The sequence below is a fragment of the Gopherus flavomarginatus genome, chromosome 12 (assembly GCF_025201925.1).
Source record: "Gopherus flavomarginatus isolate rGopFla2 chromosome 12, rGopFla2.mat.asm, whole genome shotgun sequence".
NCBI lineage: Eukaryota > Metazoa > Chordata > Testudines > Testudinidae > Gopherus > Gopherus flavomarginatus.
Genome location: NC_066628.1, coordinates 16,091,734 through 16,110,572, shown reverse-complemented (window position 1 = coordinate 16,110,572; position 18,839 = coordinate 16,091,734). Strand labels below are relative to the sequence as shown.

General features: G+C 44.0%; 2 protein-coding genes across 2 annotated transcripts; one reads left to right on the top strand and one right to left on the bottom strand.

Moving 5' to 3' along the window:
- The first annotated feature begins 4,997 nt into the window (after nt 1–4,997).
- LOC127033195 (olfactory receptor 14A16-like) lies at nt 4,998–6,030 on the top strand. Its single transcript, XM_050920986.1, has one exon. It carries the CDS (start codon nt 5,110–5,112, stop codon nt 6,028–6,030), a length of 921 nt encoding a protein of 306 aa, XP_050776943.1. The 5' UTR covers nt 4,998–5,109.
- A 6,041-nt stretch (nt 6,031–12,071) lies between these two features.
- On the bottom strand, nt 12,072–12,701 carry LOC127033194 (olfactory receptor 14A16-like). The gene has a single exon (XM_050920984.1). The coding sequence runs from the start codon at nt 12,699–12,701 to the stop codon at nt 12,072–12,074; it is 630 nt and encodes a 209-aa protein (XP_050776941.1).
- Between the last annotated feature and the right edge of the window lie 6,138 nt (nt 12,702–18,839).

The following is an 18,839-nucleotide window of genomic DNA, read 5'->3' as shown; positions in this document are numbered from 1 at the left end:
GGAAGTTATTCTGGAACATCTGTTCCTGATTAACTCCCTGTGTGGATGCTCTTATTCCAGAATAAGAGTGTTTTATTTCGAATTAGCTTAATCCATTTAGATCCAAAGTCTTCTGACACTCACTGGAAGTCAAGTATGGTACCTAAGGCCCGTAGGTCTCTGAAACTCCCAGACTAAACCTTCACCTTCCATCTTCTGCCTGACAAGAGCATCTAACTTCCCACAGATGTATCCTGTTATAGTGACCTCTTCCTGGCTAAACGTGGCCCTTTAAAATTGCCTGTGCATGAATGGTTGCATGAAGGGGAGCTCTGATTTGGGTACAGTGCTGGTGACAATCTCTGTATCAACCATACCTCTTCTGAGCATAATTACATGACTCCCCAAAACAGAGTAAAGATTGTATTTTGCTGCCTAGCACCTTGCTCAGAATTTTGGAAATGTGGACCTTCAGAAACCACTCTCATTGAGTTCAATGAGCTTGGGAGTAGGACCCAACAGGGCAAGGCACAGCTGCATGATCTAATGGAGTAGTTCGCTTATTGCTAGTGATAGAAGGCTTGTGTCATCTGTGTGGACCAGTCACTACAGAAGTTCACGATTCAACTTAGCCAGTGTGTTACAGGGGACTGTTCCTCAGCTGGTGGAGACTGGCAGAGCTCAACTGGAGTCAATGGAGTTACAACAATTTATACCCTCTGGGGATCTAGCTTATTGACTTAGATATATCTGTGCCAATTTACACCAGCTGGGCATCCTACCCATTGACTTCTGTGGAGCTACACTGATTTACACCAGCTGGGGACCTGCTGCATTGACTTCAGTATAGCTCCATCAATTTACACTAGCTGGGAACCTGCCCCCTTGACTCTAGTGGAGCTATACTGCTATATCTCAATGGGGGATCTGGCCCACTGGCTCCAGCAATGCCAATTTATATCAGCTGGGGATCTGGCCCTGAGTAATTTTGCTTAGCTGATAAGCAAATGTCCATTTGTTTTCTATACAGATGAATTACACTGAAGGAACAAATGAAGCAAACCAAACTGAGATTTGGACTTCATTTTCCAGGAGTTTTCTGACATCTAAGAGCTGCTGGTTTTATTCTTTATAGTGTTTTTTTAGTGACATATATACTCACATTGATGGGAAACACTCCCATGGTGGCTGATCAGGAAATGGGCACCCCCGAGTCCTTTTTTCTTATTGAGCTTTTCCTTCCTAGAAGTCTGCTACACTTTCGTCTGCCCAAGATGTTGGTGGATTTCCTCTTGGAGGAGAAAACCATCTCCTCCCCCAGCTGTGCTGAGCAGATATATTTCTTCCTCTTGTTTCCAGACAAGGCATGATTCCTGCTGGCTGTCATGACCTATGATCATCACACCATAGGCTTTTACAGATCCAGACCAACACGGCTACCCCTCTGATACTATCACCAACACATCCCCATATGTGTCTCTCTGCACTATTAGTTACTCATGAGCAGGAGGACTTGTGTTGTGTTCTTGGCTGGCTCGTGGATCAGTGCAAACACGGTTTCTCTGGGCCAGACAACTTTTATATTCAATCTGTCATTTTGACTGTCTAATAAAATTAGTCCTTTCTTCTGTGAGAGGCCAGCCATGTTTGAGCTGGTGGGCTCAGACGCCTCCTTTAATGAAGTTCAGATTATCATAGCTGGCACATTAGTGCTAATGATGCACTTTGCTTTGATACTCATATCTGCATCTTCTCCACCATCTTAATGATGCCTTTAAAACTAAGGGTTGAGTGAAAGCCAACAGGTGTGGAGAAGCCTGGTATTAAATGAGGATATTGATGTAATAAGAGAGAAACTGGATGGAATGATGAGAATCAATAGGACGCTGTAATATCAGGGTACAAAATATATATGAATGACGGAATAGGTTGTGCTGGTGAAAGGGAGTGGCACTATATGTGAATGAATGCACAGAGTCAAATTGGAGACTGAAAAGTGTTTGATTTTTAATAACCTTCTCTAGTAATAATGCCACTTTATGGTAAATATTTTCTAGTTTGCGGAAAAGATTTCTGATATTGAAAACTTTTCCCCATAGACCTGAAAAAAAACAAAAACATGTTATCCATCTTCAGGTTTTCATAAAACTGAAACCAGAAACATGAACAACTCACCCCTGCAAAAGAAAAAAAATAGAAAGTTGAGTCCAAAATGAATTTTTTTCCACACTAAAATCATTTTCAATGGCAAGCAATTTTTCTTCAAAAAGCTGTTATGACAGGAAGATACTTTCAGCATCTCCGCTCATTATGAATTATTCTCCAAGTAGTAACGATTAACCCCATTGGACAGATGACAAACTGAGGAAAGGAGAGGTAAAGTGACTGAAAAAAGCCAGAGGAATAGTTGGGATCAGCTCTCAGGACAGCTTAAACTTTAGCTTTGTAATAATGACTAATTAATTAATTATTTGATAGTTGAACCTGATAGACGAGGCCCATTATATTAAGTAAGACACAGTCTCCACACCAAGGAGCTTACGGTAGAAAAGACAGGCAAAGGATCGGAGGGAAAAGGGAATGACTTTGCGCTATGTAACACAGCAGGTCAGAAGCAGGGCTAGGAATTGGTACCAGACATCTGGAGTACAGTCCTATATACTCCTTGTGTTTGCCTCACTGCCTTCCTCTAGACCCTGCTGCCTCGTTGTAATTGTGATTATTTTAGTTTCTGGAAACTTTTCAGGGAAGTAGAGGGCAAGAGAAATGAACTGTTCCCGCTGGGCTGTTGAGGGTACCAGGGAGTGAGTCCCACAAGCCCTTTGAAAACAGACATGGATAAATCACCTTCCTGCATCACCTGCATTTTTGACACGCAGCTCATCCGCAGACAGCACAGGTCTCAGAGTATTTCCAGCACTCATCCTCATAGGGGAACAACCTTTCATAGTACAGCGATAGGAGCATTTGACAGAGAGATTGTTTGATACAGGTGTGTGTAGGGGCTAGAGAGAGGGATAACCAATTGCAGTCTGTAGCTGGAGGAGAAAAGACATATCGATCTGGAGGATTCCACATTGACAGGCACCACACGTTTGCTGTTGCAATGAAATAAATTTGAGAGTTACTAAGTGTCACTTTCAGGATGAAATTGTAAGTGACAGATATTTGTTCAGAGTTTCACTCAATTTGGGCATGGGAAACTGAGACAGACCAAAGCAGTTACTTTAAGAAAGAGAGGTCAGAATATCTGTGCCACAGTTTCCTTCTGTGGAGAATGGGGGGATTAATCAAATTGACGCATATATATATATATATATATATTGGAATGGATTGAGGAATTTACATTAAAATTGTCCAAAAATTATGACAAAAACTTTTAGCTCATTGTCACTTTTCTCTGTATATATTAGCTTGTTGTTTGCTGTCTATCTGTTTGTACTTCTCTCTCTCTCTGTTAGTTTGTTTTTCTCTATTTACCTCTTAGTTTGTCTTAGTTCTGTTTCTCTCTCTCACTCTCAGTATCTATGTTTTTCTTTCTTGTGTCTTGCTGTTAGTTTGTTACATCTCCACCTCCTCAGTTTGTATCTAGTTCTCACGCTCCTTCTCTATCTCTGTGTTTATGGTTACTTCTGTCTATTAGATTGTTGCAAGGGCATTTGCTTCCAGTGGGTTAGAGTGGTGTGGACTAGGAACCAGGTGTCCTGGGTTCTATCCCTAGCTCTGGGAAAGGAGTGGGGTCTAGTGAGTAAGAGTAGCAGGGACTGAGAGCCAGGCCTCCTGAGTTTTATGTGTGGCTCTGAGAGGAAATCCAGGGTGGAGAGGAGAGGAGCCAGAACTAGGGGTTCAATTTCTGTCTCTAATAAGGAGTGTGGGACAGGCAGCCTTCAGAACTTGAAGCTGAGTGGTTAGGGCACTTGGCTGGCCTGTGACAGATTCAGGTTCAATTCCTCCCTCTGACTGATGATGAGAAGGGGTTTGAATTCCCACTTTACAGGAGAGTGCCTGAGCTGTTTGGCTATGAGTTGCTCTGAAATGAGACTATCTCCGTCTCTCCTGTTGGAACTGTTACACTTTGCATCAATAATTAAATATTCATTGGAGCAGGGACTTGAATTTGTCTCTTCCAGACACCAGGTGAGTGCCCCAACTACCACACAGGAGAATCACTCTTATGCACGTTCGCTGACCCAATGACTCTCAAATTGTCACTCACAACAGTCTTTCCTGATGGCAGTGGAGAGTCACTGGAACAGAAGCTGAGATGCAGTCTGATGTAATGGTTAGAGGAGGGGACAGGAGTCTAGATACCTCACTTGTGTTCCCAGCTCTGGGAGAGAGTTGAGTCCAATGAGTAGAGCCAGCACTCCCAGCTTGTATTTAGTGGGTTAGAGCAGTGGGCAAATTGGGAGTCAGGACTCCTGGGTTCTCTTCCAAGCTCTGGAAGGGAGTTTAGTTGAGTGGATAGAGAAGCAGGAGGGGAATCAGAATGTCTGTCTCTTGAAATGAGCATGAAAACCCAGCTAGAACAGCGGATGGCGTGTCAGGGGTACAGTCTGTATTCCTGACTTGATTTCACTGTTTAATTGTGACAGGGTTCGGTGACCTCCATGCAAAATGCTACTTCCTTTTAGAGCAGTATAAAGTGGGAGTAATTCCATGGCATGCAGTGAAATTACCCCACATTTGCAACAGTGCCCCTGACAGCAGAATCTGGCCAACCAGACCCTCAATTCCCCTCTATAAACTGAGGATGGTAATATTTATACACCGTTATGCAGAGTTTGCCCACCTCTGCGTGACGGAGGTATACAAATACCTCAAAAGCAATTGTTCCTATTTCTCCTCTCGATCATCCTGGTGTAAATCAGGAGTAATTCTACTGGAGTCCATTGAGCTGATTCTACTTTCTCTCACCCCAGTATAAATCAGGAGTAACTCCATTGGAGTCAGTGGGGCTGTTTTCCCCATCCTCATTCCTATATTACACCAATCTTCACAAACTAAAGATCTGACTCAAGAAAATTAAAGTGGATTTCAGAAAAAGAGAGTTACTTTAATGATCTTATCCTTCCCCTTGCTCTTGTCCCTCCCTCCGCAGACATCCTGAGACATATCCTGAGAATAAAAATGTCCAACCGAACCATCATGACCGAGTTCCTTCTTCTGGGATTCTCTGATGTTTGGGAGCTGCAGATTTTGCACTTTGTGGTGTTTCTAGTGATTTACCTGGCAGCCCTGATGGAGAATCTTCTTATCTTCATGGCCATAACCTTCAACAACTACCTTCACACCCCCATGTACTTCTTCTTGATGAATCTGTCACTCCTAGATCTTGGCTCCATCTCTGTCATTGTCCCCAAATCCATGGCCAACTCCCTCATGGACACCAGGTCCATTTCCTATGCTGGATGTGTTGCTCAAGTCTTTTTCCTCGTCTCCTTGGTGGGAGCGGATTTTTCCCTTCTCACAGTTATGGCATATGACCGATATGTCGCCATCTGCCAGCCACTGCACTATGAGAGAATGATGAATATCAGAGCTTGTGTCAAAATGGCAGCTGGTGCCTGGATCAGTGGGATTCTCTACTCTGTGCTACACACCGGGAACACATTTGCATTGATCTTCTGTGGAGGCAACATGGTAGATCAGTTTTTCTGTGAGATCCCCCAGCTACTCAAGCTTGCCTGCTCTGACACATATCTTAGTGAAGTTTGGGTTCTTGTCTTTAGTGCGTGTTTACTCTTAGGCTGCTTTGTTTTTATCATTGTGTCATATGTAAAGATATTCAAATCAGTGCTCAGAATCCCCTCTGAACAGGGCCGGTATAAAGCCCTATCCACCTGCCTTCCTCACCTCACTGTAGTCTCCTTGTTTGTTTGCACTGGCATCTTTGCTTACCTGAAACCCAACTCCAGCTCCCCATCTGCTCTGGATCTTGTGGTGGCTGTTCTCTATTCTGTATTGCCACCAATCTTGAATCCAATTATCTACAGCATGAGGAACAAGGAGATCAAAGTTGCCCTGAGGAGGCTGACTGGGTGTACATAATTCACAAATAATTAATTTTCTGTCTTTCTCTAATTAAAGTTTGCTTCCGTAGTATTCGTTCATTAATGTTAGTGATTTCCATGACCACACATCTTGCACACAAACATTTCTGATTCCTTTCTCAGTTGCACCAATGCAAATCCAGATTAACTCTGCTGAAGTCACTGCCACTGGTGTGATTTGCACCAGTAGAAAATCTGGTCCATTTGGGGAGTTAAATGGGTGTAAATTGTGTGCACAAGAGGATTCAGACTTTTACTCTATGTTAAAACAATACTTGTTACACTGCTTGGCCACTTGAACCCATTCCATGGCCACTGAAAACAATGATGGGAGTTGTCTTGTTTGTGTGTATAAATCAGGAGTAGCTACGTTGGAACCAGAGGAGTCAGACTGATGTAAGACTGGGGTAGGTAAGAAGACATTTTGGGTAGATTTTCAGCACATCAGTGTAGTTTCATTGCCTCTGGTGGCACTAAAGCAATTTGCAGCATCTGTTGATGCCTACTGCCTCCAATGGAGCTGTATATCCATTGCCACCATGCACATTTGGGTGTGTGAGATATGGAGAGACTGGCTAGAAATTACAGAGAGGTTTCTAACCACCAGTGGGGCAAGGCTCTACAGTAGCCTCTCAATAGGAGTTATTGGGGGTTCAATGATGGAATTAGTTTTAAGAGATAGTTGGACACATGTCTGGGTTGGATTGTATGACGGGGCTTCTTGTGATGGTGGGGGGCAGGGCTGAGCAGCCCTGGGGCTCACTTGCAGCGTATGTCTTATGTTCCTAAATGCTTATGCTTCACAGTTTCATCTGGCCACTGGCAGGGGTCAGGAAGGGATTACTCCGTGTGACCCAGTGTATTCTGGGAGGTTTTTTTTTTTAACTCTGAAGCATTGGACAGCCCTGACTGGAGTTGGGAGATTGGGTGGATGTCCCAGGGCTATGAGATGGCACTGAGCCATTCTCTCTCTCTCTCTCTTTCTCTCTCCCTCTCCCTCTCTCTCGGCTGCTTGGTTCTTGCCCACATGCTCAGGGTCTAATGATCACCATATAGGGTTTAGGAAGGAATTCCCCCCCAGTCAGATTGGCAGGGAACTTGCCATTTGGGGGGGTTTGCTTTCCCCTGCAGCATGTGGTGTGGGTCACTTGCAAGGATTTTCTGGGTGTATCTCAATCATTTCCCTGCCATTGCAGAGGCCTCAGGTACTAGTGTCCCTCCATCTCTCTTGTTCTCTGCCGGTGTCACAGAACTGTCTAGTCTCCTGAGGGCTGTGACACTTCAGTCTAATTTCAGTGGTTGGGTTTGGTCTGTGGTGCTGGGTGGTGTTGGCATAGAGCAGGTCAGACTGGATGATCTGGTCGTCCCTTCTGGCCTTGAACTCTGTGACTTTATGGATGTTTATGGATGGGGAAGAGAAGAAGGGGCCACCCAGAGAATAAACTCCAGTAGAGACCATGGCATTGCATTAGTATATCTGTCTGTGACTCCCTCTCCTCCTGGCTCAGGGAAGTGACTCCAGCTCAGATGGAGCCCTTGACCCGTGTAGTTGTGCAGTGTTGCTGTATAAACCCCACCCATGGGCAGTGTGTGTTATGAGGTCCCTCTGTGCCCCACCTAGAGGATAGGAGACTGTTCCAGTGGCTGTTAGACAGCCTGACTGTTCAGCTCAAGCTGTAGAAGCTCGTACTTTGTGCCCTAGATATCTCTGGTTGACTCCCCCGGGTGCCAGCCTAGATTAGATGGTGACTCTCGCATACGTGGAAGTGGCCTGAGAACTTCAGGAGACCTTATTCCTGCACTAATCAGAGGCTGACATTGCCTGCCACGCTACTGCAGAACAGCAGAGAGAGTGAGACCTAAGGGGGAAGAATTCTTTAGTGAGAGGAGGAGCAGTTTTATTCCTGGATCATCTCATACATGCTCACTCCTAGTCTCTCTGCGCTCTGGAGATGGAATATGCATGGCATGGGCAGGAGGGTATTTGTTGCTCTCACCTCAGGTTGGTAGAGCTGGTCAAAGAAACTCATCAATGGAAAATGGTTTCCTCATCCTATTCGTGACAGATGCTGCTATGTTTTTAGCTGAGTTAAACAATCTGCCAAAGGTTTAGAAAAATGTTTCCCAGCTCTTCCCTCAGCTAGGTTGGCCACTGATGCATTCCCAGAATGCCGGATCTGACGGGTTGGATCACTGAAACCCCCCCTGGGAACTGCCACCTGTTGTGCCTGGACTACTTCTGAGCCTGTCTTCCCTGCAGGCTTGGGACTTCAGCGCCTTGCCATGTTTGAGCCGGACGTGCTTGACTGCTACAAACACAGACTCAGATCTGACCACATCCTCCAAAAGCTGCACACTTAACTGAAAACAGCTTAAGAAGTGTTCCTGTCTCCAACACTCAGATAAGCAACTCCAAATGGGGTCCAAACCCCAAATAAATCCATTTTACCCTGTATAAAGTTTATAAAGGATAAATTCATAAATTGTTCACCCTTTATAACACTGATAGAGACATATGCACAGCTGCTTGCCCCTTCTCCCAGATATTAATACATACTCTGGGTTAATTAATAAGTCAAAAGTGATTTTATTAAAAACAAAAAGTAGGATTTAAGTGGTTCCAAGTAATGAGAGACAACAAAGCCAATTACCATGCAAAACACGCAAGTCTAAACCCTAATACAGTAAGAAAGTGATTCCAGATGAAATCTCACCCTCAGAGATGTTCCAGTAAGCTTCTTTTACAGACTAGCCTCCTTCTAGTCTGAGTCCAGCAATTACTCACACCCCTATGGCTAGTATCCATTGTTCAAGTTTCTTTCAGGTATCCTTTGGAGATGGAGAGGCTATCTCTTGAGCCAGCTGAAGACAGAATGGAGGGGTTTCCATGGGGTTTAAATCAAATTTCTCTTGTGAGTGGAAACCCCTTCTCCTCTCCTATTCAGAGTCCAGCAGCACGATGAAGTTTTGGATTTACAGGGGGAAGTCATATGTCCATGCATGACTCATAACTTTATTGGACGATGCCACATTCCCAGGAAAGCTTAGATGTGGATTGGCATCTCTCAGAGTTCATTGTTATCTTAACTGTTTCTTGAATGAGCACTTACTGAGAGTAGTCTTTTCTCAAGAAGCTGACTAACTGCTTCACTGAGGCTACTTAAAATCAAACAAGTACATTGCCAATATCTATAACTTCAAAAACAAAAATGATACATGCATGTAAATAGAATGAATATATCCAGTAGACCACAACCTTTGCAGTGATATGTTTCATGGCACATCTAACATAAAACACATTCCAGTCATATCATATTCACACTCATAAGCATATTTCTATGAATTATTATGGGGTTTATTATTTATATAAAGCAACATCACACCTGACATTCTGGTACTTCTGAGAAAGCGGTGACCCCACCCCTGGCTCATCGTCTTGCCTGTCAGTGTGACCTTGCATGCGTCCCTCATCCGTGATACTGGACAAATCTATGTCTGGTTTTGTCTCAGTACCAGACAGGTGACAAACCAGACAAAAAGCAGATTATCCAGTTTGAAACCAAATGAATGGCCAGCTACCTGGATTCACCATGCTAAGCCCTCCCAAACAGCTTCTGCACGGCTTCCTAGAAATCTCCTCTACCAGGAATATGTTCCAACAAACTAGATTTCCTTGATTTTGTTCCAGAGGCACTGGTGGCTGGTATATTGTCCAACAGTGAACAGTGTGGCTCCCTTCTGGAGTAGGGCCTAATGGAGTTAAAGGAGTCCTTGAGAACTTACATTTAACTCCTCAGAACTCTTAAAAAATCACAGCCCTGTCTTCTTCCCAGACAGGATGCCACCGGGTTATGTGTCAGACACACTGCCTTGGAGAAGTGCACTTGCTTTGTAGGAGAAAAGAAGGATTTAGTTCTTGAAGGCTTTCAAGTAAGGAGCCAACTAACAAGAGATTGAAAACAGGCTTTAGTCTAGAATTTTAAAGGTCCAAAGGGGGTTTGGACCCTAGGTCCCATCAATGGAAGCTTTTGCAGAATATTCATAGGATTTAAGGCCAGAAGGGACCATTAGCTCACCCAGTCTAAGTCTTCCGCCTTCCTGTAGATTACAGGCCATTTACCCCTGTCTTGAGCCCAATAACTTATGTTTGATGAATGCATGTTCCAGAAGGGCAGTCAGTCTTGATCTAAAGACATCAAGCAATGGAGAATCCAACACTGGCCTTGGTAAAAGCTGCCAAGGTGAATTGGACGTCCAGTCCCGTTGAAGGGAATTTTCAAAGCTACTTGGGGAATTTGATAGATTTGAAGTTTTGAGCCTTATTGTATTCGTGTCCCATCATATGGTTTAGCATATGCACAAGGAATTTTGCTGCTCTTTGATCATTTCCTCAGTGGCAGTTGCCATACTAGGAAGAGAAAAGAAGTCTGAGTGGGGACCTGATAACAGTCTTCAAATATGTTATGGGCTGTTATAAAGAAGATGGTGATCAATTGTCCTCCATGTCCATTGAAGATAGGACAAGAAGTCATGGACTGAATCTGCAGCAAGAGAGATTTAGGTTAAAGATTGGGAAAATTTTTCTAACTCTAAGGACTCCGAAGAGAGGAGTGTGTGCTAGCTCAGAGAGAGATACCTAAGTCCCATCAGTGACACCCCTCTCTCTGCTAGCGAAGTACAAACCAGTGGAAGATAGGCATGTGCTTGATCCAGGGCCGGATTCGGTAGTACCCACTGCTTGATGATATCAAATGCATACTCCCATCTAATCAAACATACCTAGCCCTCCCAACTCCCCACTCACATATTCCAGAAACATGTGGAACAAAGAAACAAATCAATCAACCGTCCAAATACAGTAGATCCTCGCTATAACGAACCCCTGAGGATCTAAGCCATTTGTTCGTTAAAGCCAGGGGTTCATTTTAGCAAAAGATCCTTGCCGCTGGGGGCAGCAGCTGACACCTTGAGCCCCATGGCCATGGCAGAGGCTGATAACTCTTTCGGCCCTGAGTCAGTAGTGGGGGCAGAGAGCTCCTCCAGGCTCAGTGACACAACGGGGTCAGAATGTTTACTCCCCATCCTGAAGAAAGGAGAAGAGCCAGAGACCTCATGTGTGACTTTCATATGGTAACTGATTTTATGTTGAAAGTGCTCTGATATCATGGTGATGGGTGGCAATACAAAAGCCTCAGATTGATGGATCAATCAATAAATGGAGGGGTATGTATGGGGATGGATGGATAGCTAGACATGATATTTTCATAAAGGGTAGATCCATCAATGGCTAGTAACCAAGAGGATCAGGAATGCAACCCCGTGCTCTGGGTTTCCCTAAGCATCTGACTGCCAGATGCTGGAATTGGACAGCACAGAATGGGTCACTCAGTAATTGTCCTGTTCTGTTCATTCTCTCTGAAGCACCTGATAATGACCGCTGTGTGTAGACAGGATAATGGGCTAGATGGATCTTTAGTCTGACCCAATATGGCCATTCTTAAGTTCTTAGCTGGACAAATAGATAGATTTTTATCTCATTTATATAGGTGAAAATTTATAGCAACTCCATTGACCTGAGTGGAGTTTTTCTAGATATTTACCAGTGTATATGTCAGTGTGCAGAAATGGATTGCACCTTATGTTCTCATATAAACAATAATGTCAACAGTTGATTATATTTTAAAGAGGCATAGAATGAGACAACGGTCTTGAGAGAAAGGTAGCCATTTTATTTTTTGGAAAATAGCCTTGACCCAATCATTTTCCAAAGGGCAGCATTGATATCCTCATTCCTCATGCTATAAATGATTGGATTCTTCATGAGAGGCACCACAGAATACAAAAACAGCCACCATGAGATCTGGACCTAAGACTGAGTTGGAGGTGGGTTTAACATAGGCAAAACTAGAAGTGCAAAAATACATGGAGACCACAATGAGGTCAGGGAGTTAGGTGGAGAAAGCTTTACTCCGGCCCTGCTCAAAGGGAATTCTCAGCACTGTTTTGAGGATCAGAATATAAGACACAATTTTATATATATTAAAAATAGCAGTTTAAGGCAAAGTACACACTAAAGGCAATAGCCCCAATTTCTCTGAGGTGTGAGTCATAGGAGGCAAGTTTGAGGAGCTGGAGGGTTTCACAGAAGAACTGCTCCATCTCATCGTCTCCACAGAAGATTATTGCAAACGTGTTCCCAGTATGCAGTGCAGAATTGAGAACACAACTGATCCAGATACTGGTTGCCATTTGGACACAAGCTTTCCTGTTCATCATTGACTTGTAGTGCAGTGGTTGGCAGATGGCAATGTACCAGTCATACGCCATGATGATTAGTAAGGGAGGCTCATCTGTAACAAAGAAACGGAAGGAAAAGACTTGGATGATGCATCCGTAATATGAAATGACCTTGGTGCTCATGAGGGAATTGGCCATGGACTTGGGGTCGACAATGGAGATGCAGCCAAGGTCTAAGATGGACAGATTCATCAGGAAGAAATACATGGGAGTGTGAAGATGGTGGTCGAGGGCTATGGCTTTGATGAGAAGATTCCCAGTCAGGGCTATCGGGTAAATCCCTAGAAACACCATGAAATGCAAAATCTGCAGCTCCCGAATGTCAGAGAATCCCAAGAGAAGGAACTCAGTCACGGTGATTTGGATGGACATTTTCTTCCTCAGTACATCATGTGATGGCTGTGAAGGGAAGGACAAGGGCAGTGGCCAGGGTTTGACTGCAGTCAGTATAGGCCTCACTGGAGCCCTAGGCATAACTAACAGTATGAACCAAGGGCTGCAAATAAAAAGAGATGAAATAGAATGTATGGCTTTGAAATTATCATATTATTGGACAATATTTGCATTCCCTAGGCTTTCTTAAAGCTCAGTTTCCAATTATGCATGGTCAGAAATTTTCTACTTAAATTGTTTTCAAAGGAAAATTCTGTTTTCAATTAATCAAATTTTCATAGCTGAGACTTTCTATATATACACATAGGAAAACTGAAAACTCATTTTTTTGCTTGGAGCTAGGCAGAAAAAAATTAGTTTTGCTGCAAAAAATGTTTGTTTCTCACTTGTCAAAACATGAAAAATTGCAGATTTTTGGGGAATATATGAAAACTCAATTTGTTTTTTGATAGAAAAAAAATGCTGATAGGCTCTAGATGGTTGATTGACTTGATAGCAAAAGTCTTAAGGAGTTCCAAACATAATTCAAATATATGTTCTTAAATTAACCCTGTATATTAATGCTCTAACATACTTAATTGAAATGGTAAACTTACTTTGCTGGTCTTTGTGGAATTTTTCCCAGCTTGCCATGCATTTGAGCCTCCAGTGTTAGGAATCATCAGTCATATCTATCTATCTGTCTTTCTAGCTAACTATCTATGCACCCACTGCAAGGATTGTTTGCTTATCCCTCTCTCTCATGCCCCCATCACTGTATTATCCAGCAGCCGCTGTCGTGTCCCTTCGCTGGATGTCCTGAGTTGCTGGGTCTCTGCAGTTCCTAGCAGACAGGGATCTACTCTGCAGATGAGCGCTCCCTGCTCCCCTCCTTAGGCAGGCTTGGCTGAGAGGTGATGGAATAAATGGAATGAGGGACTGAACGCCTCACCCGCCCCAGCTCTAGAAAGGGCCAGGCAGAGGAAGGAAGAGAGTGGTGTGGGAAGTAAGTGGTGGCCAAAGCTGGCCAATGAAGAGAAGCAGGAGAGAATGTCTGGTGTTTGGAGGTGGGACAGAAGGAAACAGAGATGGGGGGCTGTTCCCTGTGGCTGAGGCCATGTCAGGGGAGTGGGGCTGAGCAGGAGAGGGGACTGGTGGGCAGAGGGGTTCAGCTGGGATCTCTGAGGAAGCTGAGTCATGAACTCTGGGTGGAGAATTGGTTCTGGCCATCGGAGGGGGAATCTCAAAGAACAGAGACTGAGCGCATCCGTGAATTGGAGGGTTGTAAGAGGGTAGGGAGGGGATTAAGGGCTGGGGGGATTGTTTGGGGGTCTGGGCTGTGTAAGGCAGAGGGAAGGAGACACTCAGAGACTAGAATAAGAACATTCAGGTTTTATTTAAAAGTCAGCGCTACGTGGCCCCCATCCAGAGTTGTGAATCCTCCCTCTCTGAATCCAGACATACTCCAGTATAACACCATGGACTTACCCTGAGATGAGTAACAGGGGAATCAGCCCCATTGACTCAAGTCGGGTTACTCCTGATTTACACTAGGGTGAGTGAGAGGGAAATCAGTTGACTGCAGTGGAGTATTTCTAACTTTTCTTATAGTTGGTGCATTTTGGTGCTAATTTATTGTGCACAGCTAGAGATCAAACTGGGGCTCAGATCTTCACACCAGGATTTCCAAAGCTCAAAGTCCACCTCAACAGAGTGAAGTCTACCCACTGGGCCTCAAGGGGAAATAAGGTGACAGTGTTATTAGCCACAGTGTTTAGTTCTCAGTTAGGTGTGTCAGCCTTTGCAGGGCTTGGAGTAGCGCCAAAGGGATTGCACTGTGCATGCGCATGGCGAGAGGAGGAGCTGGATGAAAGCTGTTTCTGACTCACAGCCCCATAGCTGCTGAAAGAAGGTTTTGGCCAACAAACCTATGCCCTGTGACTTACAATCTAACCCCGGGCAGAAATCTATGAGTAAAAACAGGAGGCATCTGCCTCTTTTGAACCGTTTCTAATCTTGGGGAACTGTCACTTTAGCACAGCCAAATATTAAGAAGGTGCTGACACTACTTTTGAAATGAAAATACATAACCTTTGAAATGAAAATACATAACCCATGCACATTCTCACTGGGAGAGGGGATGATTGGGGGCAGAAGAGTTGGTGGGAAAGGAAGAGAGGAGTTTTGGGGGCAGTGATAGGAGGGGTGATTACTAGGAGAAGGATAAATGAAGAGGGTGGATAGGAGATGAGTTGGGGGTCAGGAGACAGTTTTGGGGTAAGGAAATGAGGAGGGTAACATGAGTGTGAGTGACAGCAGCCTTGGGGAAAATGGGAACAGGAGCACCTGACATCCCCACATTCCCCTCCCATGTCTGTGTCAATATCTGGGGGTTCCCAGATATGGGGGTCCAACACTCCCTGCTCTCCTCACATAATCTTGGGAACATGTGCCAGATCTAGAGAAGAGCCGTGCCTCAGGATGTGAAGTTGAGAAGAGGCACATGTGGAGCATGCACCAACAACACTGTGAAGACCCTGCTGGCACTGGGTGCTGGTAGAAGTGGAGCAGTTCACACCCCTCAAAGTGATTGTTTCAGGCTGCGCTATCTCCTGGAGGGGTTCTCACTCAGCTCAGAATAGCTCATTAAGATAAATAGGCCATTTCACTGGCAGATAGATGTGTCCGGCTTTGTACTGCGCTTATGGAGAGGTTCTGGAGGTGGATGTGAGGTGCACCCAGAGAGGCACATAATACAGCTCCTGTCCAGAAAAACATGGTGATTCTGAAAAGATCCTTTTGCTTCTTTCGTCATCCATACGTACTGTTATCTACAGCCGCCACAGGAACCACTTACTCCTACCAACATTTTTCTTTCTTTTCAAACAGCTAGGAAATTAAATAGCCAAAAACTTCATTTAAACAGAGTTAAAGTCTCCCAGTGACAGCTCATGCCCATCCAGAAGGTCCAGTTAGGCAAAACTCAAGCTTCTGAAAACCTGGACATACAGAATTAAGGTAATGTAAGGTAAATGCCCACATAACCTTAACTCTGCCCCCTTTGGCAATGCTCCACAACGCCCCTAACACCTACACTCCCGCTGTGCCTGGTCACTGAGATGGACAGGCGCTATCTGTGCCTGCCCTATGCTTGAACACTGGGCCTGCTCCCCCCACAGAATGCCACATTGGTACAATTTAACTACATACCATTCTTCAGCCCCTTCACACTTGCACACAGGAGACCACCTAAACTCTACTTCCCGTACCTCTCATTAAATCCACAATCTGCTTTCATATTCCTCCTCACCACTGAAAAGATGACCTCAGGACCCTGCTACTGATATGACTTACACAATTCTGTATTGAAATGTTGCAGACAGGACCCTTAAGGGACAAATGCACCTCTTCCCTTTGGTCACATATGGGGTGCAGGGGTGAGACCAGATCTCCCTATATTACAAACACAGCTCTGTGGTGCTCATGAATTAATCCCCAAAGCTTCTCATATCACAAACATTCGACTCTTCTCCCTCCACCATTCAAGTCAGCTACTGATAACACAATGAATGCAACTTGAGTTTAATGCAGAGAATTCCATGGGGCTATTATCAGCTCCTGAGGGTAGAGTTAAGGTTGTATGAGCTTGTTTCTTAACTCTCTATTTCTTGGCTTTCCAAAGTTTAAATTTTGCTGTACAACACAATATTCTTGAAGGGTCTGAACTATCACTGGGAAACCTTAACTCTGTTAACAAAGGATTTTGCATTTTTTTCCCATTCATAGCTAGATTGATCAATCAATTCTTGTCTGATTTACACTCGTGTAAACCTAGAGTAACTCTACTAACTTCCGTGAATTTAGTCTGGATTATTACCACTGTAAACACAATATTTTGTATAAAAAAGATTGCACATCACCTTCCCATGGAGACAATAATGTCATAATTTGATTATATTTGTAAGGAAACGCAGAATGAAACCATGGTCATGGGAGAAATCTGGAAATTTTATTTTTGGTGAATAACCTCCATCCAGTTAGTTTCTTCAAGGTACCTTTGATCTCCTTGTTCCTCATGCTGTAGATGATCAGATTCATCAGAGGAGGCACCATGGAATAAAGCATACCCACCACAAGATCCAGACCTGATGGAGAGAGGGAGTTGGGCTTCACTTAAGCAAAAAGAGTGATGCAAAATAACAAGGAGACCACAATGAAGTGAGGAAGGCAGGTGGAGAGGGCTTTATGGTGACCGTCCTCAGAGGGAATTCTCAGCACTGTTTTGAAGATCTGAACATATGACACAATTATAAAACCAAAGCAGCTTAAGCCTAAGAATATGTTAAAGGAAATAACCACATTTTCACCAAGGTAGAAGTCAGAACAGGCCAGCTTGAGTATTTGTGGTAGGCTTGCCTTAGCTCCTTTATTTTCATGTGGCACTATCGTGTGTCCCTGTTATGGCCTCTGTTCTTCATGCCCTTTAAGACTCTTTCTAATGTTTTGGCATTTTGTTTACTGCAACAGAGTTCAGATAGCACGGATTCATCTCCCCATGTGGCAAGCAGATCCCGCATCTCCCATTCTGTCCATGATGGAGCTCTTTTGCGATCCTGGGACTCCATCTTGGTTACCTGTGCTGATGAGATCTGAACTCACCTGCACCTTGACAGGCTGCCTCAACAGGAAATGAGATTCAAAAGTTCACGGGCCTTTTCCTGTCTACCTGGCCAGTGCATCTGAGTTCAGAGCACTATCCAGAGTAGCTCCCAGAGGCCAATACCATCGAATTGCATCCACACTACCCCAAACTCAACCTGGCAAAGCTGATTTCAGTGCTAATCCCCTCGTTGAAGGTGGAGCAAAGAAATCGGTTTAAAGAGCCATTTAAGTCGAAAAAAAGGGCTTCATTGTGTGGACAGGTCCAGGTTTAAATCGAGGTAACGCTGCTAAATTCGACCTAAAATTGTAGTGTAGACCAGGCCTAAGGGTACATTTATACTACCCGCCGGATCAGCAGGGAGTGTTCGATGTGGCAGGGATCGATTTATCACGTCTCATCTAGATGCAATAAATCGATCCCCAAACACGCTCCTCTTCGACTCTGGAACTCCAGCTCCACAACAGGAGTAAGCGGAGTCAATGGAGGAGCCATCATGGTCGACTCGCCGCTGTGAGGACGGCCAGGTAAGTCAAACTAAGGTACTTCGACTTCAGCTACGTGAATATCTTAGTTCGAAACCCCATATCTGGGTAGCCCGGACCTAAGCAAGCCCTTATTCCCTTCAGCCCATTTTTGAAAGTCCCTGTTTTAGGGCTTATTGCAACGTAATTGATACTTTAAACTTCTGCCAGTGAAGGAAGTTTAATTTCATTCTGTCTCTCCATGCCAAGTTCTTGTCTAATTTATACCACTGAATAACTGTAGAGTAAGTCCATTGAAGTCAATGGAGGTTCTCTAGTTTTAACGGAATGCAAGTGAGTGGTGTCTCTGACTTGAACTCTGTGTAATTAGTTCTTTATCTCTTTTCTTCTCTCTGTGTATTATACCTTCTTATTTTTAATATTTGGTATTAAATTCATCCCCAATGTCTCTTTTTAGCTACCCTGGTTAAACATTTAGGCTCTGAAGCAGCAAAATATTTAATTTAAATGGGATTATTATTAATATTGGTAACACCAGTTATGGATCAGGAACCTATTGCACCAAGTTCTATACAAACACAAAATAAACAGATGGTCACTGCTTCAAACAGCTTAGAGTCGAATTAAAAGGTCTGAGACAGCAGGTGGAGACAGACAGACAGACAGACAGAGTAGGGCAAGGAAGCAATGAGACAATGCTCGTCAGCATGGATGGGCAGTTTTTCCAGCACACCTGCTCCCTGACTGCGGTTGAGTATTTTGTAGGTATCATGGCAAAGGGGAACTTTAAAGAGGGATTTGAAAGAAGTAACTTTGTGGATGTTTACATGTGGCTCTTCCCAGACGATGGGGGCAAATTGGGAGAAAGCAAGAAGGTGCATTACTTCAAAAGCGTAAAAGGTGGGTTTGTGTTTAAGCACATTCTGAATTCAGCCTGACATTTATTACTTTAAAAAAAAACTTAAGATGGTACTTTTCAAATTAAAATGCAAA